Below are 26,561 nucleotides of genomic sequence, written 5' to 3' on the forward strand. Positions count from 1 at the left end.
CAATGTTGCCGATTACATGTGAAATTTGTTGGACTGAACTTCTCATTTATTTTCTCCAAAATGTAATTAGAAAAAGGGCTGATGGCATTTGAAAGCTGGGTGAATGTACCTGTATTATGTGGCTGTAAAAGTAGGCTTCATTAACGTATTGCAGTGAAACCTGTACTTTACACAAAGTTAAACTCTCAGAATCTGTGATGGTAGTAGTCACATATACTGTATCTCACCTGTCTGACTGTCTTTCCTTTCTGTGGTGGTCGGATAAGGCCTTGTAGGTTCTACTGTCATGGAAACCAAAGTCTTCACTTGTCAGCTCAAATGTTCACCCAGTCATCAGATCCAGCATTTCAACCTGTTTGACAGCCAATCAGACAGAGCATTTCAACCTGTTTGTCAGCCAATCAGACAGAGCATTTCAACCCGTTTGTCACCCAATCAGACAGAGTTTCTTTTCAGCCCATCATTGGAAGTCAGCAGACGTCAGAAGACGTCAAAGGTTTAGCAGCATGACAACGATTGCAGTTGAGGTGATGGTTGAGTCCCATCGATTATTTCTTTTTATCAATGTGATAAATCAAAAACAAGCAAAACAAAAAAGACCCAAAGGTACTCATCTTCTCCAGGAGTTGCTGTTGCCGTTCTTATAGCGCCTGTTTTCAAGGGTACATTTAAATTTACCAGGTACTCTGTTGTCATCGGAGGAGGACAGAGGGGGGACAAAGACAGCCACCTTGATGATGCAGACAACGGATTGAAGGGAACTTGCTCCATCTGAGACGGTCACCGCTAGGTCGTCCCAGTAGATGAAATGAAAACCTATTTCTCTACCTGCCTCGACAGAAATGAATCCCCTTTGACCTCCTCCTCTCCTGACCCATCCATGTCCACCTCAGAGACCCCAAGGAGCCACCGTCGCATCACCCCCGACCCCCTATCATGTGACCTCCAGGGACGCGGGCGAGACTCGATCACATTCGGCCCGGGAGCGCAGGCTGTGCCACTGCTCCACCGGTGTCCTCTGGGAGGCCAGCAGGCGGCGCCAGTGAGACGTTTCAGGTGGACCCGTGGAGAACTGACCGATCACAATGCGGCCCACAAAGTCATTGCTGCTCTTCATGTTGTGGCCATACACTGTCAGTAGAGAGGGGGCGAGAGAGAGAGAGAGAGAGAGAGAGAGAGAGAGAGAATGAATGAAGTTAAAAGTAGTGAACTTTAACGCGATCAATATTGATCGATGGCACTGAGGTTTGATTCTGTCACTCTTTGAAATGCAGGCTTATATCACTCACTGTGCTGTGCAATAGAATACATGGTTATTCATGTAGGTCTGTTTACGGCCCAAGAAAAACCCTGGAAAGGGGAGAGGTTGGTTGCAGGCAGAAATCCTAATGGAATACTAAATGACAGAAGACACGTCACACCAGTGTCTGTGACTATGTGGAACGGTGAGTCACAGTGACCTGTATATTATGTATGTACAGTTAATGGAATCGCGCATAATTCCCGTCAGTGTGTGACATCACGTGACATCATCAGGGATGGAGCACGTGACATGATGTATGTATGTATTTGGTTAAAATGGGTGGGGTTTAAAAAAAGGCAAAAGCTTGCTCTGGTGCACTGGCCTAAAAGTGGGTCCTTAAAAACTGCTAAAACGTCTGAAATGTATGTATTTGGTTAAAATGGGTGGGGTTTAAAAAAAGGCAAAAGCTTGCTCTGGTGCACTGGCCTAAAAGTGGGTCCTTAAAAACTGCTAAAACGTCTGAAATGTATGTATGTATGTATGTATGTATGTGTGTAGTATTTAAAAAGGGGGGGCTTTTTAGTAAAAAGCCCAGCCCACAAAACCTTCATATATTTGAAACAAATCCAAAATAAGATTACCAGTGAAGGGCAAAATGCCTATTCACTGGGGACTATGCAAGGCAGAGGCGTCCACCCCCCTGAGTCCAAGTTAAGCGTATGTATGTATGTATGTATGTATTTGGTTAAAATGGGTGGGGTTTAAAAAATGGCAAAAGCTTGCTCTGGTGCACGTATGTATGTACGTATGTACGTATGTACGTATGTAACTATGTATGTATGTCATTCATATACACTTGTTAAAGGTGAAAAGGGAAGTGTTTTTTCCCCCCATGTGTTTGTGTGTGTGTATGAATAATGTGGTCTCGGTGTCACAGCCTCTCATGTGACGTGAGACAACTGAAAAGAGCAATGCCTGGCTAAATTTAGCCCTGGTTTGACAATAAGGAGCTGACCCCTTATATGAGAGACAGGGGGGGGAGGCGGAGAGCAAAGTGCTTTGATAAGAGACAGATAGAGCCCTGGTTAGGTCTGTTTTCATTCAACAAACTGGACGCACGCAGAGAAAGACAATTAAATAATTGCATAATAACTCCCCTATAGTTACTGCCTGTATCTGTGACGTGATCGTGCAGAGAATGGGTCACGACTGTTGAGTGTTCTATGGATGCACCACACCTCAGACCCACAAGCCCCATTTATTATCCTCTGTAATATAAATTCCGGTGTCACACACGAAAATAGCAGATCTATAAGGTTACTTTACTTTATATGACGACTTTACACTGTGAGTACTTAAAGGACCACTTCACCACTTTTCAACCTATCTTCATATAATAGGTCCTCACTAATAATCATGATAAAATTGCACAATCTTTTTCAACTCAGTCTGTGTCTCATAGGAGGGCTGTGGGCAGTTTAGAAACCGTCTTCCAGTGACATCATCATTAGGCAGATTTTTTTTACAAAGATGTTTAGATTTTCATTATCGTGAGAACGATGGCTTCCATTTTCGCATTGCAACTTTTTAGGACTAGAAAGCCTGCAGTTTCTATTAGCTTGTATTCCCCATCGATGATGTCACTGGAAGACGGTTTCTGAACTGCCCACAGCCCTCCTATGAGACACAGACTGAGTAGAACAAATTTGCACCATTTTATCATGATTATTAGTGAGGACCTATTATATGAAGATAGGTTGAAAAGTGGTCCTTTAAGTAGACTTTTGAGAATGTTTTACTTTACTGGAGTATTTCCAATTTTCAATACTTTTACTTCTACTCCACTGCATCTCAGAGGCAAATGTTGTGCTTTTTACTCCAATACAATTATTTAGACATACGGTAGTTCAGCTATATTTAAACATAGAGTTTTATACATATAGACATATGATAACTTGTGAATGGGACATTCTGTAGGAGAACTTTTACTTTTGGTATTTGTTTTTATGCCTATAGGCTATTTTAGTACTTTTAATACTGAACTTGTCCTTGTAACAGACTATTTCTACAATAGGGTATTGTTGATACTTGTACTTGACTAAAACATGCGAGTACTTCGACTGGTGTTCAAGGACAACACAGGACAGTAGGCTACAGAGTCATGCAGAACCACAGTATACATTGCACTGTATAATAGAGCAAAACGTGATATTCAATAAAAAACTGGATGCTATTTACAATTACCTGTCTTTTCAAATTCATTCCCGTTTCCTCTACACTTTATTTAATTCATTCCTTTCTAGACTCCTTTGTCTGTTTCCGTTCCTGGTTTTTAAAATGTTGTGTAAACACATGCCCTGAGCCGCTGCCACCCAATTAGTGCTCAACACAGCAGTGAGTCCGTCTATATCACTTCTGCATGGAGACAGAGAGACGGAGCACATCTCTTAAAAGGCCACTTCACCCCTTTGCAAAAGACGTTTAGAAGATTTGGAACACTTTCCTTTGGTTTTTATGTGTGTAATATGTGGTTTTAGATATTTTAGTATTTCAAAGTGTCTGTGGTGTCATAGGCACTGGTCTCACTTCCTCCCTGGGCCTATGGCCCATAGCACTTACCCCACCCCCTTAGATAGCAATTCTAGTAGTCATAGCACGTCATAGTACATATGTGTAGCATAGTAGTATAGATGTATAGCTTATATGTATAGTTTCATTATAGATATTCCACTGTTACTTTCTTAGCTACGCATGTTTCATGATAAATGTCTTTATGTGATGTATTCCCATGCTTTTGTTCTTGCTTAATGTAAGTCGCTCTGGATTAAGAGCGTCTGCTAAATGCCTAAATTGTAAATTGTAATTGGCTACATGTTGTCTCAGTAAAACAAGCCTCCCCATCTCCACAAGGTGGGGCAGTGCACCAAAACATTATGGTCATTGTAGTAATCCAGTCAAACACACAGACTTCATAATGTTTTTGGCCATATAGAGTGCAAATTTGAAAATTGTGCTACTGTTATCTACAACAAATACTATTAACATTGGGTGACTGGAGTTTCTTCCAGCGGTGAAATGTCCCTTTAAGCCCAAACTTAAGCGCAAACCACACCAATGCAATCCTAACAGTTTTCTTGAAAAACCCATGTTTCTATGTCAGTGGTGCTCAAACATTTTCATGTCAAGGAGCCCCAAAAATAATAATAATTATTATGTAATTGCCCGCCGACCCCCATCTGAAAATATGTTGTTCCATGGACCCCCCCCACCCAGAAGCAAAGATATGAGTTAAAATGTTCGCTCTGAAAGAATATATATTAAATGATTTGCGCCACATTTTCACGATAAAAAAATAGCAGATCTACCAGCTCGTAGCGCGGCATACGAGCTTGAAGATCTGCCATTGGGGATAATGGTTACAAAGAGTTGCAAGGAGTTGCATGGCAAATCATTGGTATGGTTTGGGCTTTATGCCCTCGTAACTGAGGGGTCGAGACGCGAGACCCCAAAGTCGCTCGTAAGACAGGGTGTACTCAGCAGGAAGTTTGCTGTAGTGCATGATGCCACAAAGAAAGGGTCCATCCGTTATGCTGTACACATACAAACGGATATGATATCTGTTATTGTGCACTATGCAGTATGTACTTGGTTCAGTGTTTGGCTTCAAAATTCGGCCCATTTCTCACTAATAGATAACTTAATTAGCTGCCATTCTACAGCTATAATCTTGTTTCCCCTCGGCGTAGCCAAACATTCCACAGCCGGTGCCTAATTCTGCGTGAGTTTATGTGATTGTCGTCTCCTGCCGAGATTACATCAGGTATGAAACCACAAACATCAGGTAATTAATCCTGTCTCAGCACATATTAGCCGGATGGGAGATGACGGTGCGATGGGTGTGAGGATGAGGTCGCGAACAGCCAGATCCAAGGTGTTACTTTAGTCTGAGTCAGAGGTTATCGCCATGCTGGCTTGTGGTGGACAGCCTGGGCGGCTGGCGTAGCTGTCTGGGCACCGTGGCTGGTGTTCCAGCTGCGGGTTCGACGGTCAATCCCGACGGCCTTTGCTGCGTGTCACCCCCCCATCTCTCTCTCCCCATTTCCTGTCAGCCTACTGTATACCTATCTCTCTATAAAAATTTAAATAAAGGCGAAAGCCACAACAAAAAAAATCTTTGCAATCAGCAGAAATCCATAAAGAGCTAGCTCTGAAAGACAACTGGTCTGTAACTTTGAGAGTGTTCGAATGGAAACTCTCAGAGTTATTTGAGAACCACTAGTTGCGGACTCCTAATGCCATAGTGTCATAGTAGATAAGTGTCATAGGCCTACATATTCTGCAGAAAACCTGGAGACTTGACATACAGTAATTAGAATATTATAATGGTGCGTAAAAAGTTAAATCAAAACACTCCCTGAGTTAAATGTATTCTTAGCTGGGGACCCGGTGTGTTGTTGTCAACTAGTCTGCACCCTCGCATTGATATCACACTTTTCTGTGAAATGTATTACTTTTGCTTCTCAAAAACTAAAAACTAACAAAAAAACAACTCCAAACTCCAAACGATTGTGTTCATTTGTATTGACATATTTAAATTTCAATGTCATGATGAAACGCAAAGAACTCAGGGGAAGCAGCACCCTCTATTGGTGTAGTAGGGTAACCATTAAGACTAGAAAAGGGTGCTTCTCTGAGTGCAGGTCTTTGCCAGGATGGGTGGCCTACCCAGGGCTGTCAGTCAATGTTTTTTTTTGTTATCAATTGTTTTTTATTAAAGACAAAAAATCACAATAAAACATGTCTGCTGTCAGTCAATGTTGAAGCCTATTACAGGCAAATAGAATGGAATATCAAAACCCTGTTTGTCACATGACTCACAAGACCATTTGTAGTTAATTTGGTAGGAGTTAAGACCTGGGTATGACATTAGAACACCCATTTTCAACATGTCTTCATGTAATTTGTCCTCACTAATGCTCATTATAATATGGCACCAGGCATTTTTGTCTATTCACTGTTTGACAATTCAGAAACCTGAACACCATGCAGTGACATCATCGATGGGGAATCCAGGCTAATAGAAACGGCAAGTTTTCTATTCCAGAAAAGTTAGCATGCTATAATAGAAGCCATTGTTCTCGGCTTCTCGCATTAATACAACTTAAACGACTTGTTTGAGATTACCAAACGAACCTACCAATGATGTCACTGGTAGGTGGATTTTTGAACTATCCACATTCCTCCTCTGAGACAGAGTTTGTTTGGCGGAGTGCCCTGGGCGCGTCAAGAAGAAAATAGTTAAACTTTTGATCCTCCTGGCTGTGTTTCACAACACAGTCATTCACGACCTCACGTTGAATCGTTACCACAACCATGAGAAGGCCATGTTTACCGTTGGTTCAGCTATATGCTAATGGATTGGAATTAACTCCCATTTACACCTTAGACAGGCAGCCTCTGCAGACAGCTTCAAAGCACAGCTCAAGACCTATTTCTTCACTCTTGCTTTTAGTTGATTTTTGAGGGGCGCTAGCCCGTCCTATGGCCAGCTTTGAGGCCTTGAGGGTTTGTGTGAACACAAACATTGGCTGACGATTGGCTGATCACCCCATAGCGATGATTTGATTGGCTGAGCAAAGTACATATTGAGGATAAAAGTGAGGGGAGAAAAGTGAAGGCGCCAAAAGATTGATTGGCCGGAATGACATTTGTGATGATTTGAATCGTAGGAGTTGTTGAGGCACTCGCTTTTGTTTGACTCGGTTCCACACATAGTGAAAAGAGCAGATCTACAAGCTCACAACGCCTCGCAACCTGATCTTGTAGATCGGTTATTTTCACAATGTTTGCCTCTTTCTTATATTATTTGACAATTTGGCAGATCGCATCGTATCGTATCGTATGCCATTACTTTTCCTCAAGTAAATTTGGAATACTGGACTCAGAGTATAAGGTATTGATGCTTTTACTAAAGTAAAACATGAGTACTTCTTCTATCACTGGGTACTGATGCTCCCAGACTGTCTCTCTCTCATCTAGCCTGGCTTGGCCAGACTCATAGCGGGGGATTCACCGACGCTTCCTTCCGTGGGAGGAACCTTCAGTGAATCCCCCGCTATGAGGCTGGCCAAGCCAGACTATCTCTAACCCCCTGCAGGCCTAGAACCTGTGACTGTCCAAGGCTCGTTATAATCTCCCAGTGCAGCTGCAGCCTCTCGGGGTGCACCTCAAAAAACCTAACGTTTCAAATATTACTTTGTGTCGACTGCCACCTGGCTACACGATGCTCCCTGCCACAACAGCGCACGCACGCACGCACGCACGCACACACACAACACACACACACACACACAGAAAAATACTGAGCATTAATTCAACTCAAATGTGGTGAGAGTCTATTTGATTCCATTTGTACACTCTCAGTGCAAACGGCAACCCTTTTTTGTGTTTAATTTGCCTTAGAGCTGATTGATTTATTTTCGCCCCCATTTAAATAATACTGTTTTTACTGTATTATTACAGGCAAAGACAAGCTGTTTTTCATTTGCCTTTGCTTGGTTATAAATAAAAGGTGAAATAAAACAACACATCTATATTATGAATCCGGGTTTCGGCTCACCGCTGAAAACGAGGCTGACTTCGCTGAGGTCCTCGTGAGGCACGCGGAAGCTGAAGGACTCGTTGTAGGAGGGGTCGATGGTGCCTCGCATGCAGGACGTCTTCTTGGTCTTCACCAGCTTCAGTCCGGTCACCAGCTGGACCTTAACGAACGGATCTGGAGGGGAGACAGCCAGGAGCTGTTATGAAGAGTGAGCATTCTGATCGCGTGATTCGCTTTCATCTTAAATCGTAGGTACTGTAGGTATTTCCAGTGGTGTAAAGTAACTCGTGAGTAAATTTACTCATATACTGTACAGTACTGTACTCGGGTACAATTTTGAGGTACCGGTGTTGTTACTTTACTGGAGTGGAGTATTTCCAATTGTCAATACTTTTACTTCTTAGTTCTTGCATTTATAGATATAGATAGATAGATATAAATGTAATTGTACCTGATCCCTGGCACATGTCTGTCTGCAGCAGCTGCTTAGCTCTGATGATGTCCACGTTAAGTCTGCCAGCACTGGGAAGGTAGGTGAGGGAGAGCAACAGCTCTCCAAGCTCCACTTCATTCTGAAAAACCACAACAGGATCATTCAAATCTGGACGTTTTACAGCAGTAATATCTGTAGGCTAGCCTCTGTACCCAGAGCATAACATGAAACCAACTCTCACAAGTTATATTATTATTAATCATCAGCATCAGTTAATTACAAGAAATCTACACAATTAGAGAATGTAGAATAATAGTTATTTTTGATCAACGATTACCTGTTATCTCTCCTAATCTCTCCATCAATACAGCATGGAATTGTGGACAAAATATTATCCAACGATAACAAAATATTCTTTAGGCTAAATCTCATCCAATGGTGGTGAAACGCTGAACCCATTCTGGACGGGAACCCCTTTTGGTGTTTTAAGCATTATGTTAAACTTTAGGCCAAATACAGATAATTCTGGGGGTCCTTGATATGAAAAAGGTTGCGCTCCACTGACATAGAAACATAGGTTTTTCAGGAAACTTTTAGGATTTAGAAGCCTTTAGAGCCTCAGCTCTAAATGGGGTAATAACGGTTGCATTGCAGAGTAACCAGACCTGTGAACTGGGCACCAGCAGAGTAACCAGACCTGTGAACTGGGCACCAGCAGAGTAACCAGACCTGTGAACTGGGCACCGGAGCCATAAGGTTGCATTGCAGAGTAACCAGACCTGTGAACTGGGCACCAGAGCCATAAGGTTGCATTGCAGAGTAACCAGACCTGTGAACTGGGCACCAGCAGAGTAACCAGACCTGTGAACTGGGCACCAGCAGAGTAACCAGACCTGTGAACTGGGCACCAGCGCCTTCCACCAGTGTCCGCCCTTGACCAGGTCCACCTCGCTGAGCTGCAGCGCCACCTTGCCCACCACGCAGTGGCGCGAGAACTTGTCGAAGTCGACCACGGACAGCAGGAGCGTGCGCCGCTGCGCCTCCAGGAAGGGGATGTCGAAGGTGAAGCGCTCCTCGAACACCGGGTTCTGGGTCTTCCGCTTCACGCCCGTCTGCCGCGAGTTCTTGTGGTCGGGCAGCAGGCTCATCTTCACGTAGGGGTTGGAGTGCGCCATGTCCTGCCGCGCGCCGTCGCAGGTCAGCGGCGGCGGCAGGTCGCGCGCCTCGATGACTCGGACCCCCAGGTGGCCGTTGATGAGGTCGTATCTTATTATGTGGGGGGCGACAGGCAACAGGGGGACAACAGGGAGGCGGTGTTAATTTAGTCAACAAACAAAAACTAGACTAAAATGTAAATCGGCTATTTTCATCATTCAACCAAGTGTATAATCAGGCATTAATTACGATGCCTGCCAAAATTATTTTTTGTCAACAAAATCAATCAAATAGATTTAGTCGACTAAAATCTTATCATATTTAGTCGACTAAAACTAGACTAAAACTAAAACATTTCAGATGATTAAAATAAGACTGTCAACATTAACAGTAAGTGAGAGATGGAAATCAATAGCAGGATGGGGTTCCCAAAAGATTGATCCCCCCAAAAAAAATCACTGGATGGATAAATGAGAAGTCATTGGTGCCCATGATGACTAGCCATGGCTACTAAAATAAAAAAAGGCAAAAAAATTGCTTGTCCACCAGTGTTGTGTGATATTAGTCTGGCTACATGATGAGGTCATTGGCTAAACTCTTTCAGAGCCAAGCTGTGTAAGTAAGTGAATGATAGACCTTGCACAAATATGGAGATATACATCATAGGTGACACCAGTCATAGATGACACAGCCATAGACGGACACCATGCAGTCAGTGGCGTGCACAGACATTTTGAGGGGCAGGTATCAAGTGAAAGAGGGTCACCTTGTTTGACACAAGGGAGGGACTGCCCTAAGAGTGTGGGGCATAAATAATATATAAGCAGCTTTTAACACAGAATTGATGACATGCACCTGTTATTGATGACACCAGTCATTGGTGTCATCTATGACGAGTAAAGATGTTAAAGCTCACTCAGAGATCCTGATAGCTCATTCAGAATGTAAAGTTGTGCAAGCTTAGCATCTCCTCTTCATCTCGTTGTTCCGCTTTATAACAAGAAAGAGCTGTTGTGAGATAAAGCCAGTTAATGTTAGCTTAAAGCTGTGAAAACATGTCGTGGTATTTTCCTGGCTCTTCCGGGCCCTTCGGGGTGAGCGGTGGTGGGTCGTGGAGCAGCGGCCTCTCCGTGTCCACGGCTACGGTCACTCCCCGCTCCGCGGGGTCAGTGGCACCGTCTCAGCCCATGGTGGTGGTGTGGGAGTGGCAGGATGACCAGGGCTTGTGGCGCCCTTACAGCGGTGCGGTGAGCGGATACATCGAGCTACACTTGTCTCCCGCAGGCAGCCGTGCGGGGGTCTGTCTGGGACTGTCGGACCCCGGCCTGTCTGCTTATCTAATCGACATCCCCGGCCTCAAACAGTTCCGAAAGGACACGGGGAAGGCGCGGTCGGTGCGTCGGTCACTGTTTGCCCAGTCCTCGGGCCTGGCCAGTGGCGTCTACTGGGAATGGGTCGACGACAAAGGCGCATGGACGTCATATGAGACGCGCATTTCAATGCTCTTGGAGCAGAGCTACCAGGCCTGGCAGGGCACAGCAGACCTGAGTCCACACGGATGTGATTACACAGTTGACCTTACGTCCATGACTCAAGTCAACGCGTCCACCGGCTTCAGAAGGCAAGTGCGGCGGCAGTCAAGCGCACCCTACCCGCTAACATCCTCTACTGGACCCTCGGCCATCCCCTCAGGCCCTGCCAGCTCCTCCTACCGGCAGTTTCAGAGCCACAGCGGCACGGTCCGCGCGCCTAGCCACCTTCAACACGCATTCTCATTTTCGTCCGGCCAAGTGAGCTTCCCCAGCTTCCAGGGGGCAGGAAGGCCTCTGTCTATGGGGAGCGTGTCCTGGGGTTGTCCTCGGCCTAGTCAACGTTCTGGACCTCAGCCGATGAGCTCCACAAGGGGTTGCAGTGGCCAGCAGAAGGCCCCGGCGGCCCGGAGACCAGAGGCGGTGATCCGTCGCTACATGGAGGAAGTGTATGAGGTCCCGGACGACGACTGCATCATCTGCATGGACCACCTGTCGCGTCCGTCCGGCTACCAGTCACCGGACGGAGCCCAGAGCGTCCTCCCGGACGCCGTGGGCAGGTTCACAAAGTGTGGCCACGCCCTGCACGTCCTCTGCATCCTGGCCATGTACGACAACGGAACCAAGGACGGCAGCCTGCAGTGTCCGACGTGCAAGGCCATCTACGGAGAGAAGACCGGCACCCAGCCCGAAGGACACATGGACATTCTCAGCACCTCTGAGTCGCTTCCTGGTTATCCCGGCGGAGGCGCCATCCAGATCGTCTACAGCATACGGCCCGGCATACAGGGTCCAGAGCACCCCCGCCCGGGGCGACCGTACTCCTGCAGGGATTTCCCTCGCGTCTGCTTCCTCCCGGACACCGAGAAGGGCAGGAAGGTCCTGGAGCTGCTGAAGGTGGCGTGGGCGCGCCGTCTCATCTTCACCGTGGGCACGTCCAGCACCACCGGCGAGCCCGACACGGTGGTGTGGAACGAGATCCACCACAAGACCGAGATGATGTCCAACATGTCGGGCCACGGCTACCCCGACCCCAGCTATTTGGACAACGTCCTCTTGGAGCTGGCCTCTCAGGGCGTGACGGAGGACTGCCTCAAGCAGCCGGGCTCCAGAGAAACAAGATAGTGTTCCTTCTATTAGTAGACAATATACCACCACAGAATAAATAATGCAGGCAAAAGAAAAGAAAAAGATACAAAGCAAAGCAAAGCAAAGTTACCATGTTTACCCAGGGTAACTGTACTAAGCTCAAGAACTTGTTTACAGCCAGGCCCTGCCCTGCTCATAGAACATTTCATGGTAGGGGTTCAATGCCTTGCTCAAGGGCACTTCAACGGTGGTAATTTTAACGTGCCGGTCCGGGGATACGAACTAGCGACCTTCCGATATCAAGATCGCTCCGCAAACCGTTCGGCCACCGCTGCCCATACACATGAAGTCATACCGTTATTGAATTTAACTTCTCTCCGAGGAGGCTATGCAAGAAAATGCATACATGTACTAAGATATCACACCAGTGTATTTAAATACATGAAGAGGGTTTTAAACGTATTTGAGTCGGATCAGCCGAGTTGTAGTACTAGGGCCTAATAATCTGTGAACAAGAGAATGAATGACATGAGCAAAAAATGATGGTTATCAATTCCAAACGGCTTCCTGAATGTGTTTCCTGAGAAACAACAACACCAGATCATCCTCCGAGTCTGAACCAGACATTCTGAATAATCGAGGACATCCTGACGGCATAATGTCTCAATCCATTTCTGTTGATTATGTTTATGATTGATTGAATAATGGAGAAGCACGTTCATTTACATAAAATCTACATCATTATTAATTATATTATACTGTATATTTTTGGAGGGGCGCTAGACCCTCCTATATCCAGCTTTCTGTGTCTGTGTGTACCACGGAATTGAGGATAAAAAGTGAGGACAGAAAAGTGAGGACGCCAATTGTGATTGGCCGGGATGTGATAATGTATGATCATAAGAGCGCCCCTCACGTCACACGAGTGTGATTTTCTCCCATAATTGACTACATTGATTGGTCTGATTAACCTCTTAAGTCCTATTCCATCTATTTTCGCTATAGTTGTGATGCGACACGTGTTGCTTTTAGTCATATTATGTATGTGTACTGTACAGTATATAGAGCTTAAGAGAGTTGAATATGTCTCCCCCTCTTAATTGTATCACATTTTTGAGGGGGCTAGCACCCCTCCAACTTCTGGCTTGGAGGGGTCATATGGTAGCCAAGTCTATGGACTTTTAATGTTTGTTTAGAGCACTTTTAACAAACAGAGCGGCAGCCAAGTCAATGGACTTTTAATGTTGGTTATGGGCACCAAGCGTGACGTCATGTGGCGGCCAAGTCTATGGACTTTTCATGTTTGTTTACGGCAGTTAAACAAACACTGACGTCATGTGACGTCATGTGGGTGTGTGTGAGGCGCCTGCGCTCACTTCACACGAACTGTGATTGTATTTTCTGGTGTCGGAGCTGCGGGTCTCACTGCGTGCTGAAGTGGAGCATGCCCAGCTGGTATCGGAGAAGGATCTCGTCGTCCGTCAGAGAGTCCACGTCGTCCCCGGACGAGTCCAGGGAGTAGAGGCGAGGCTCCAGCTTCCGGAAGTAGTCGTCAGGAGGGTGCTGGGGCCTCCGCAGTGGCTGGATCACCTCCTTCCTGCTGGGGCCCATGGCCCAGAACTCGATGGACTTCACATCCACCAGGGGTGAACTGGGCCGACGGCTATCCAGAGCTGAGCGGGAAGAGCAGGGGGGAAAGAGAGAGAGAGAGACATTAGAAAAAAACATTGAATGGGAGTTTATCTTCAGCTCGACTTGACGGCAATTTCAATCACTTGTGGGATTTACTTAAAAGACTTAACGCTATCTACGAGCATGTCGACCGTACACTAGTCTGCGGTAGTGTATCCCACACTTAGGGGGTTAGGGGACCCATCTTTATGGGTCACAAGCAAATATCAAATTCATATTTTTATTTTGTACATTTCATTTCTCAGGGAAAATGTGTTAAATTCCAGAAATCGTCAAAACATAACTGGGCAGCTGGGCTTAACTCGGAATTTAATTTGGTACGTTTTTTTGGACCCTGACCTGTAAAGGTTCTATTGCGTTCCATTTGAGTTAAACTAACACAGTGTAGATTGATAAGGTCCCCGGGCGGATCTGGCATGTAGCTAAAACTCACAGGAGAGCTGTCGGAACCAGCGTTTAGAAACTGTGAGCCGTAGCTAAACTCACAGGAGAGCTGTCGGAACCAGTGTTTAGAAACTGTGAGCCATAGATAAACTCACAGGAGAGCTGTGGACCCAGTGTTTAGAAACTGTGAGCCATAGCTAACTCACAGGAGAGCTGTCGGAACAAGTTTTTAGAAACTGTGAGCCATAGCTAACTCACAGGAGAGCTGTCGGAACAAGTTTTTAGAAACTGTGAGCCATAGCTAAACTCACAGGAGAGCTGTGGACCCAGTGTTTAGAAACTGTGAGCCATAGCTAAACTCACAGGAGAGCTGTCGGAACCAGTGTTTAGAAACCGTGAGCCATAGCTAAACTCACAGGAGAGCTGTCGGAACCAGTGTTTAGAAACCGTGAGCCGTAGCTAAACTCACAGGAGAGCTGTGGACCCAGTGTTTAGAAACTGTGAGCCATAGCTAAACTCACAGGAGAGCTGTCGGAACCAGTGTTTAGAAACCGTGAGCCATAGCTAAACTCACAGGAGAGCTGTGGACCCAGTGTTTAGAAACTGTGAGCCATAGCTAAACTCACAGGACAGCTGTCGGAACCAGCGTTTAGAAACCGTGAGCCATAGCTAAACTCACAGGAGAGCTGTGGACCCAGTGTTTAGAAACTGTGAGCCATAGCTAAACTCACAGGAGAGCTGTGGACCCAGTGTTTAGAAACTGTGAGCCATAGCTAAACTCACAGGAGAGCTGTGGACCCAGTGTTTAGAAACTGTGAGCCATAGCTAAACTCACAGGAGAGCTGTCGGAACCAGCGTTTAGAAACCGTGAGCCATAGCTAAACTCACAGGAGAGCTGTCGGAACCAGCGTTTAGAAACCGTGAGCCATAGCTAAACTCACAGGAGAGCTGTCGGAACCAGCGTTTAGAAACCGTGAGCCGTAGCTAAACTCACAGGAGAGCTGTCGGAACCAGTGTTTAGAAACCGTGAGCCGTAGCTAAACTCACAGGAGAGCTGTCGGAACCAGCGTTTAGAAACCGTGAGCCGTAGCTAAACTCACAGGAGAGCTGTCGGACCATGCTGAGAGTGGAGCGAGAGGACGTCTCAGAGCTGGAGCTCAGCCTCCGCATGAGAGAGATGTCCGGAGGCATCGCTGCTGCATCTCCAGAGGCCACCTGGGAGTCCACAGCCTTCTCCGTGTTACACTCATTCACCCTGGCACGAAGAGAGACAGGGGAAGGGAAAGAGCGACTTCTATAGGTCAGATCACCGTTAGTAATAGCATTGACATGTTAAGGCTGCAGGCGGAGAAATCCTCAATGTGTAAAGGTAGTGTAATTTTTTTGTTTCATCACTTCTAATTTCACTTCATCCTATACCGTGTGTGAGGAGGTCACACACACACACACACACACACACACACACACACACACACACACACACACACACACACACACACACACACACACACACACACACACACACACACACACACACACACACACACACACACACACACACACACACACACACACACACACACACACACACACACACACTGTTTTGAGTCTTCTCTAGTTAATTCTGCGCAGGCGTCTGCACTGGATGCCTAATACCCAGCTCCCTCATAGTTAATTCTGCACAGGCGTCTGCACTGGATGCCTAATACCCAGCCATCCCTCATAGTTAATTCTGTGCAGGGGTCTGCACTGGATGCCTAATACCCAGCCATCCCTCATAGTCAATTCTGTGCAGGGGTCTGCACTGGATGCCTAATACCCAGCCATCCCTCATAGTTAATTCTGCACAGGCGTCTGCACTGGATGCCTAATACCCAGCCATCCCTCATAGTTAATTCTGTGCAGGCGTCTGCACTGGATGCCTAATACCCAGCCATCCCTCATAGTTAATTCTGCGCAGGCGTCTGCACTGGATGCCTAATACCCAGCCATCCCTCATAGTTAATTCTGTGCAGGCGTCTGCACTGGATGCCCAATACCCAGCCATCCCTCAGGGATCATCAAAGGCCCTCGGTGTCCATGGCGACAGCCAGTGGGGCAGATAGTTGTCATGACGACGGTCCAATCTAAAGCACATGGCTGGAGGATGTATGCGCGTGCGTGCATGGCTCGAGGTTGACTAAGGCCCTGTGAATTGGTTTAAGTGATGCGAAACTCTCTCTCTCTCTCACACACACAATATTGATTAGACATTATAACATTGATTAAAAGGATCCATAGCCAATAAGAGAAGACCAGCATCAGTCAGTCTATTCCTAGTTTTAATATTCCTAACATTTTGGAATGAAATGTGAGTCAACACATCATGATTGATTTTCCATTAATGTTATGGTTTTCAGTTCAACTGCATAAAGGAAACAACACAGAGGTTCAGTTCAACGGAGGCTGAGGCTTATAAAGTAAATACAGAAATATAGCTCATGCCTCAAATAATTTTATAACACCCCATAAACGACATCTGTGTGTGTGTGTGTGCGTGCGTGCCCACCCACGCACACACGTGTGCGTGTGCCTGTATGCGTGCGTGTGTTTGTATTTGGGTGGGTTGGTATGAGTGCTTCCTGACTAACTAGGAAAACGTGTGTATGTTAACGTCCAACTCCATATTCCAGTCAGTCATAGTTCCAGATTCGGCTCAAACAGTCCCTAGACTCTTTCAAAACCGCTCTCAAAGAGCACTTATAGGGGCGACTGCAACTTGAAACTGGCCCCTGTAAAAGTATAACATTTTAATATCAATCAATCAAGACTCACAACCAGGCAGGGGTCTGTGCAGGGAAGGGTCCAAGGATCTCCACCTCTTCGTCCGTCTTGGTGCAGCAGACACACTCCCAGCACCACAGCAGACAGGAGCGACACGAGCAGCGACACCGCAGACAGTCTGCCAGCCGGGCCAGAACGCCCTGCGTATGCGTGTGTGTGTGAGTGAGTGAGAGAGAGAGAGAAATAATATTACATTTCTTCCAGTCTTACAATAATGTCTCTAAGTGAATTCATAAAAAGGAAGCCTGATAGAGGGATCAGCACTATAAACCGCTTTCGGTAAAACATCCTTTCAGTTCAGGGCTGTTCAATCTGGAATGACCTACCCCTGACAATAAGAGATTGTCTGTCATCTAAAAATGACAGACACTCGACAACCAAACCTGTGACCATGTATAGTCTAATAGTCTAGTGTACTTGACAGCCTATCTGTATTACTTGAATCCTGTATTATTTGAAAGCAATACTGCTACTGTAATAATTGTCTCTGAACGAGGGCACATTATATCTGGATCTCATGTGATCAAGATTCAGTTAGACTCTTCATATTCCATTCGGATTGTCTATGATTGACTTCCACAGTTTGCGGGCCTTGGGTAAGCAAGGCTCCATGGGTCACACTAGTAGCCAAGTATTTTACCCCTCTTTCCCTCCCAATTTAGTCATTAAATGTCTTCATTTAGTAATGAATTCGTTCGCAAACATGAGCACGGGCGCATTCCGGTGCTCGCTGTCTCCTGTGGGTGCTCGAGCCCCCGGTCAGGCGGTCACCCATGGGATATGGGACTAATGGCTCACTTGTTAGTGGGAGGACGGAGGAGCCCCCACTGGGAGGAGGACGTATAGCGTCTTATACTCCTTCTGTTCAACACCCCCAGCCAACAGGCACTGCCACAGCCCATACAGATGTGCCATTACAACTCTTTTACGCTGTCCTGATCTTTTCCTGAAGATGGCATGTTTCTTTCCGTATTTTATTCACTGATTAGCCTATAATGCTAATTATACTGCTTTGCTACTGAAAAGAAGTGTCCAGCAGAGGAACTCTATCTAATCAGGGAGGGAATCTGAATAGAATTAACATATAACCCCTTGGCAAATGCCCCCCCTTCTCACTGACGATGTTCCGTTTCTGACAACCAGTCAATGCACTGACAATCTGGCAGGACATCTGATGCTCTCAAACGGCACATCTGTAGGAGTCTCTAGTGCTGCGACAAATACCACCATCCCCGCCTGGCTTCATTCCCCCAAAACAATTGGGTTCATATAGACGCTCAGCCAAACCGGATGGATGCTGGTGAAATGTAATCATGTGCAAAATCGAACAAAGAAAGTCAGAAAGTCGGCATTTATGCAATTGTATTTGTACAGTGTATAGCTTATACGGTCCAACCATAATAAAAGTTAAAGCCATCCATCGTCTCACTCTCCAGTCTCCACACAAGGTGAGCTGCTATAGTGTTGCAACCGCAGGTGATGATGACAGTATTAATGCACAGTGAGCACTGCAGAGGCAGCCTACGTGAGCAGAGCTCCCTGTCTATCGATCAGTCACAAATGTAATCATCCCTTATGATCCCCTAATTGAGCCCGGCACGGCGGCCAGGCTGCATACATGTAATTAATTTGGCCCTTAATTGATCAAAACTGGAGTGGAAATAAGAAAGGAAGACGTTCACATCTGCCAGCCCCCCTATATATCCCTGCTCTTGTCTATATTGTTTTGGAAGGAGAAAGCTAAGGGTTAAGACGTCGAGAGATGAATGGCAGCAGGAAGGTGTGGCTGGCCGGATGCAGAACGCACTCACATCACATTACCTACAGTATGTACGTAACGTACTGTACATGTGGCTCTTAGCCCGTCCGTCCACCATCACCGTCTGTTTGTCCTCCATTTTGAAGAAGCAGAAGATCTGCTTCAAAATCTGACTCCATGATTGAATCAAGGTGCGGTCGGTGGCTATAATCCGTCTGGCATCAGGGCATGCATTACATGCAAGCAGTTCCTTGTCAGGACTGAATTCCCAACAGACCATTTCCAGGTGCCATTAAATCTCGCTAATACCTAAGCTTTGCTAGCAACAGCAGCGCTATTGGCTATTCAGTTCTCAGTGACAAACAACAAGCCTGAAAACAAGCTGGAAGATTCATGTGAATCTACAGTGAGTCAGTGATGTGGGATACATGCATGGAACAATTGATACACCATTAATGGAGAGATCCTCCAAGACGGGGAGAGATGGAGATGGAGAAAATTGTCAGTGATGTTACGTTACCCATGTTTTAAATGGAGAGTTCAGGTTTAAAAAATGTTGATGGAGGCTCTGAAACAGCAGTGACTGTAAGAGGTTAGATTATTCACACTGTGTAATGTTATGTCTCTGCTATGTATTTTGTTTGTCATTAATGTTGTGTGTGGCTCCAGCAGGGGTGAAAGCCCAAGACAAATCTCCCTTGTGGACAATAAAGTTTACTGTGACCTTGAGATCATAGTACTGGGACAAAACTGAGGGAGGAGTAGCGTGCGTGACAAACATTTGAGTTTATAAGAAATAAATTCACCCAAGTTGTGTCGCACACTAATAATACTGAACCTCATGAAACAGCGGTGTTGTAAAAGTGCAACATTTAGTGGATGAATGTTATGCTTTGAAGCCCGATTTCCTCTGCCATGGCCTAACAGCTAACACCACTCCATTCCACACCACCGTTTCCACTCCCAAGGAATTGGGCTTGTCAAAGTGGTATGAAATGAGAGTCTAGTAAATAGTAGTGACCCTTTTAGAGTTACAGGTTGTAGAGTAGAGAGAGAGAGAGACAGTAATTGATCTCCGTGGAGGAAATGTTTGGCACAAGATAACAAATCAAATCATCAAACCCTAAAAACAGATCAAACCGCTAAATCAATTTTACCAGTTTACTCTTGCGCAAAAATAGTATTGCGTAGTAGGTCAAAACGTAATCAATATAAATAAATACATGATAATGAAAGAAGAATGCATGTACTCAATGGAATGTCCTAGAAGCATATAAGTAATAGAGCATGTGATTACAAGATTTGCGCACATTGATATGACTGACACGCACGCAGGCATGTGCGCACACACTGAAGCAACTGTAATGTTGGAGGGGTGCTGTTTGTTTGTAACAGTAAAAGATATTCAGACTGTACCTCATTGATCGGTTCCAACTGTCCTTTTTCACAGGCCGGGCGGAGCAGATGATCACAGGGATGGTAGGGTTTGTGGGAGGAAGGAGACAGCAGAGAGGAGAGAATATAGTTTAGCATTTCAGCTCAATTGGTGAATGAAGTACGGTGTTTTTATCAACAGGCTTTAGTTTAACCCATTTTGACTATGTTTCTATGTCAGTCGTTCTTCGATTTTTCAAAAATAGCAGACCTACAAGCTCGTAGTGCGCCACTCAGTGGCGCGCTATGAGTTTGTTGATCTGCTATTTTTAAATAGCTAAAGCATAACATAATGCTACGTTACCAAAAGGGTTTCCCGAATTCCCGCCCCAAAATGGGTTAACTCTCTTATGAGTCGTGACACCACTTACTTACCACACTGTTCTGGGCAATTAAATGAAAACATATAGACACCAACATTTAGAATCAATAAATCAACAGCCAACGTATTCTTGCTGTGTTCTCGAGGCCTCAGCACAAAAAAAGGTTTGACTTCTTTTATTTTTTGCAGAGCACCACTGTTGCTATACAACTCCATCCTAGGGGATTCACTCCCCTTTATGCATTGACTTAACCCGAATTCCAAAGCCCCAAATCTGGGACCACTCGCTCACTAAAGCATCGCGGTGTTACGGTGACATCACATAGCGTCACACAGTGTCCAAACGTAAATCGTTGCGGTTTGCTGATTAGTAGAGTTCAACCAATAGCGGCATTTAGGCCACGTATTTAAAGACCTCCATGTGAATGGGAATGCGCCTGCCTATTTGTCAGTAGCAATGCTTCCCAAATACCTGCCTGGCAGACCTCTTAGATCCTCGAGCGCTGGTCTCTTAGAGATTCCAGAGTCTAAACTCTAATTAACGCCAAAGAATATGGAGAAGCTGCCTTTAGTTACTATGCCCCTGTGCCCCTGTGATCTATGGTTCTCTAAGACGCACCTTTTTAGCATTGCCTTTACTTAGATTAGATTGTTGCATATATGTCTTTTCCCGTTTTATTTGTTCTTTTGTCAAATTATACTATTTTATGCTATTATTACCATTTTTGTTTTTGTATTTTGATTCCTCTCTTTTCTTCCCGTGAAGCACGTTGAACTGCACTTGTCTGAATTGTGTCGAGTGAGGCGAGTATGGCCGAGATTTTGGATATTGTAATTTGGCTCCATGCCCTGTGTGTGAGCCGCTATACTGTATGTGGCCTCATACTGTACTAGGGTCTGGCTCCATGCGGCCTCATACTGTACTAGGGTCGTTGGCCTATAGAGCCCCAAGATCACTGACAATACTAACAACAAACCACAAACGGTGGTGTATTCATTGGATGCATGTGGCATGACATGTATGCCAACTCCCAAGCCCTTAAGAGGCGGTTTCATTACTGTATGGTGGACTTTTCCTACCATATTCAATAAAGATTGTATTGGCAGCAGCAACAGGATATGACGCACGGTCGCGCGCACAACCATGTACACACACACACACACACACACACACACACACACACACACACACACACACACTGTGGATGTCTGTATGCTTTCATTTTGTAGCGTGTTGTTGACTTCCGTTCTGTCGTTTAACCTCTGTGCTGGTCAATGTCTTTACAATGTTTGATCAAGGACATTATATTATATGGGTTAGAATTGGATGCACATTATTGCTGGATTGGCCTAATGCATGAACTGATTAGTTGATTGTAGCATCAGGGCCGTTAATCTGTGGCAGCCAAATAACAGCAATTAGCCACATGAACCCTAGCGTTCTTATTCTGGGCAAGTCATAATAAGCGATTATTGTGTGAAATATTGGGTGAAAATAGCCTATGTACAAGCTCACAACATGTCATAATGCGACACATTACAAGCTTGAAACAATTTTCAGCCAAGAGATTTGTTATAGAGCAGTTTTCCCAACCTTTTCTGAATCAGGGCCCACGTGAATTAAACAATCTTGAATTCAACAAAGTGCTCGTGGCCCACGCATCAGACCACTCAATGTGGCAGCCAATTAATGCATTGTCACTTGCAATACCATTGCACCTGTGGGCCGTGTTCATGGTTGTGAATTGCTGGTATAGAGGGAAAAGGACACACACACACACACACACACACACACACACACACACACACACACACACACACAACAACAATGGGTTTTCTCCGTGGAAAATCCAGTATACAAAAAAGTAGGAATTAAAGAAATCCCCAAAACGCACATCGACATTTTCAAATCAGAGGACAAATCTGACCACCTGTCCCTCCTGGAGAATGAGAGCAGGTTTGGTTGTCCAAGGACGGGCCTGCCCATTGGTCCACCAGCCCATTGTTCTGAAACCCCAATAGTCCAAAGAATGTTAAGTTAATGTGAGATCAGGTTAATGTGAGATAACGGCGCAACGGGATAAAAAGCCACCGATTATTTGAGATCATTGCAATTATTTTGCATAATTGCGACAATCATTTGTGTGACTAATAGTCATGTGAAATGTCATAATGGCGGCAGACCTACGGCCGGACTAATGGCGGGTACAGCACAAACATTCCCCTACTTTCCCGTGTTATAGCCCCTGTTGTCGAGGTGCTTAAATTGTGTGCCTGACAGACTCATCCAATTAAAATGATGGCAAAACACGTTCAGCTAAATATTGTCTATTTGGCCATGTCTGGAGCCTAATTCAGTCAAATATACACTGTGCGATAGCAGGTGTGCACATGTTCTGTCCTCTCCCAGCATGCATCTGTCCTTCTCTTCACATCTTAACTACTCATACTGTAGCACGGGTGCTTCCCTAAATAACGCATGACAAAATCATTTGCTTGTCAATCAACAACAAGGGAAGCAGAAAGAAGCTAATGTACCGTATTTCTGTTTCAAAGAATCAATTCGCTCCATCTCTCTCCATCTCTCTCTCTCTCTCTCTCTCGCTCTCCCCTCTGAAACCCAGCCCTATTGTTGTCTTTGAAATTAGCTGTCACTGTATCCATGGTAACAGCAACAGGCGTAGTGCCCTCCCCCCCCCCCCCCCCCCTTCTCTTCCCCACGTCTCGATCCATTCCCCAGAAGAGATGACGCACCACAGGTCAGAGAGAGAGAGAGGGAGGGGGGGGGGGGGGGGGTGACAGAGGAAATGGATAAACAACGGTGAGAGAGGGAGAGTGCATGAGATGAGACAGAGAGAGAGGGGGATGGAGATAGAGATGAAAGAGAAGAGTAGACAGGGACGAGAGAGAGAGAGACAGACAGACAGACAGACAGACAGACAGACAGACAGACAGACAGACAGACAGACAGTGTGTAACTACAACTACTACAAGGACCACGCACGCACACACGCACACACACACACACACACACACACACACGCACGCGCACACACACGCACACACACACACACACACACACACACACACACACACACACACACACACACACACACACACACACACACGATTCTGACACAGTAAACTGTCTCTGGTAGTACTTAAATAACACATTATATACTACAGTACCTACACAGTAAAACTCTTAGGTCTTCAGCTGTTATAGTGGAACCAAATGGACCAGTGGGGGCCATCTATCAGAGTTACGAAATGAGCGCTGGGGATTTTACTTTGTAAATCATTGTATTTCTTTGTGAGGACATGAAATGATTGACTGAGAACAAAATATCTGTGTTTTATGCATGTCTGGGTTTTTTTAAGCTTTTTGGAACGAATTTCATCATGCATCATTTACTGTAATGTCCAAAATCTACGTATTATGATATCAATAATCATTTATCGATAGCAATATAAAGAGGGCAATCCAGATAATTACCACCAATTAGTATAATTCAGTAAAATAACATTCTGATATGTCTAGATGTTACAACAACTTGTTGCATCTGAATCTCCCGTTATTCAGAAGAAACACTTTAGCCCTATTTTCCACTTCGTATATACTGTACAATGTTGTCGTACGACGAAAATAGCAGGTCATGCATTTATTTATTAAGCTATTTCTAAATGTTTTTGAGACATTTTGAGACAAGATTGAGAAATCTTTTGAAAACGTTTCACCCGCCCCAAAAGTCACACCAGGTTGAGTCGTGCCGTCGCTCACCAGTGCACGTAACATAAGAGTGTTATGTTCATAATCTCTGTCAATATCAGAGCTGTCAATGACAGAATCGTCAGGTTACACGCGATACACATTACACACACGTCACGTCAAAACACGAAGCGCAACAGGTGTTTGACACAGATGTGTGTGGATGGGAAAACTCGTTACAATTTGTGTTAATCTCTCATCCTCAACTTTTCTCTTGGGAGAGAGATGCACTTCCCTGTCATGACAAACAGCACTGTCTGGGGGAAGGACAGGTGTGTGTGTGCAAGTGGAGGAGAAGGGACGGAAATGGGAGAGGTTCAGAGAGAGTGGATCATTGAAGTGTTAACATTTTTGCTGGGCATCAGCAAGAGAGTCTGCAAAAAGAATGATTACTGTGTTAATAGTAGTGTAGTTTGCAGCCAGAGAAAGTATGGGCTTGAATCGTATGTGGCACTGGCCATGTATGTCCTGACGTGCGTGTGTGTGTGTGTGTGTGTGTGTGTGTGTGTGTGTGTGTGTGTGTGTGTGTGTGTGTGTGTGTGTCTGTGTGCGTGTGTGCGTGCACTCACTGTGCAGTGATCCTACCTGTGTGTATGCCATCTTGCCAACTCTCTCCTCAGTCACTGGTCTGTCCCTCGTCACCCGTCCGCTCCCCCATCATCCTCCAGCGCTTCCGTTTCACTCCGGGGGGAAAAAATGTTGATGGGAGAGAAAAAAAGAATAACTATAGTGAATGGCACAGACAGAAAGGAGAGTTTAATTAATAGAACCTGTCTCTCCTCAGCTCATCCCTTCATCTTTCCCCCAGCCCCCCAACAAAAAACAAAAAAAAACCTCAATCATAACACGATAAAGGAACACACAGGGACCCTCTCTCCCTCTCACTCGCCCCCCTCTCACTCACCCTCTCGCTCTCTCTCTGTGTCACTCTCTCTCCCTCTTTCTCTCTCTCTCTCTCTGACTCCCTATTTCTGTCTCCCTTCCCAGTCACAGTTCCACTTCCATCCCCTCCCTCTTTCTGACATCAACCCCACCCACTTTCTCTCTATCTCTCTCTCTCTCTCTCTCTGCCCATGACTCATCCACGCTTGCACGAGTGCTGATGGATATCAAATCACATTTTGCTGTGTGTGTGTGTGTGTGTGTGTGTTCTCTCAAGGCCACCGTGCAGTGACACACACCTGTCTACACTTTCCACTGTCTCTCTGGTGGTGGTGGTGGTTGACACAGACAGACACAGCGAGAATGAGACGAGAGGTGACAAAGCAGACAGACAGACAGAGCAAATCTGTCAGATCTGTGAAGCCTCTGTTTTAATAACTGGAATGACCCAATTAGAGTTACCGTGGAAACCGAAGTGGCAGATGACCTGTTGCTGTGGTCCTTCCCTCCTCTCTGTGTCTCTCTCTCTTATTCAAAGAAGAATGACAACAGGTAGGAGAGAGAGAGAGAGAGAGAGAGAGAGAGAGAGTCCAATTCCTGTCTGGTGGAATCCTTGTATAGACAAAAAACATTAATGAAAAAATGTGAAGTGAGGGGTGCCTTTTATCATGTGATGAACATGATAAAATGCATGATGATGATGTCACGAGGGGCGGCACACACAAAGCCAGGCGTTGGAGGGGAAAAGAAAGAAAAAGGATTCCAAAGGATCTAACTTCAATGAAGGAATATGACACCAAATAGTTATGTTGGTTCTAAAATATTATATACTATTACAGTGAGTTGAAATTAATTAATTCTTCACAAAACTGTCACCCGCACAAACAGCTTGGCAGTGTTCACACATTACTAAAGTATTCAATCAATCAAACCTGGCGTCCCTAGTTTGGGACCTTAAAAGAAATTAAAAAAAGCAATAGCAGATTGTGAAAGTACTGTATAAGATGCAGGTTCTATAAATGTATGTTAAAAACCCCAAGTTAGCAGAGAAGGGGGGTAGCGTTTCTATGACGTGTCGTATATGATACGTGTGATTCCAATTGGGGTTGATTGGATGTTGCATTCATGAAATGTAAGAAACATGCCTTGCCCACACATTTGGCAAACGTTGTGCTTAAAGGCAAACAGTCTGTAAAATTACTACCGTTACAAAACCTTTAAAATAAACAGTAAGAAGCTTTCAAAACACAGAAACTGGAAGACTGGCCTGGAGGACTGAAGGCTATGCACTTGAAGCTATAAACCCAGCGTCACTGCAACAGAACAGAGCACCCTCCCTCCACCACCAGCACGGCTCAGGTCCCGTATTAAATACAGCCCCTGTAATTACCTGATGTGCTGCAGGTGCGCCATAGACTGACAGAGCCACTCCTGCGTGTCACGGGG

At 45.4% G+C, this 26,561-nt stretch overlaps 2 protein-coding genes across 2 annotated transcripts; one reads left to right on the forward strand and one right to left on the reverse strand.

Annotated features, from left to right (window-relative positions):
* syt17 (synaptotagmin XVII) lies at positions 1-24,962 on the reverse strand. The gene is made up of 9 exons (XM_080775406.1): positions 24,819-24,962; positions 20,125-20,142; positions 16,941-17,089; positions 15,227-15,381; positions 13,477-13,723; positions 9,171-9,543; positions 8,296-8,416; positions 7,863-8,018; positions 1-1,131 (listed from the first exon to the last, which is right to left on the reverse strand). Exons 1-9 carry the CDS (start codon positions 24,831-24,833, stop codon positions 935-937), a joined length of 1,431 nt encoding a protein of 476 aa, XP_080631532.1. The 5' UTR covers positions 24,834-24,962; the 3' UTR covers positions 1-934.
* LOC308324365 (putative E3 ubiquitin-protein ligase DTX2) lies at positions 10,488-12,086 on the forward strand (the record flags this gene model as incomplete). The annotated part of the gene is made up of 1 exon (XM_080776409.1): positions 10,488-12,086. The coding sequence occupies one exon, from the start codon at positions 10,488-10,490 to the stop codon at positions 12,084-12,086; it is 1,599 nt and encodes a 532-aa protein (XP_080632535.1).
* Positions 24,963-26,561: the final 1,599 nt, after the last annotated feature.

The sequence above is a fragment of the Protomyctophum bolini genome, assembly GCF_963924005.1.
Source record: "Protomyctophum bolini genome assembly, chromosome: 11".
NCBI classification, from domain to species: Eukaryota; Metazoa; Chordata; class Actinopteri; order Myctophiformes; family Myctophidae; genus Protomyctophum; species Protomyctophum bolini.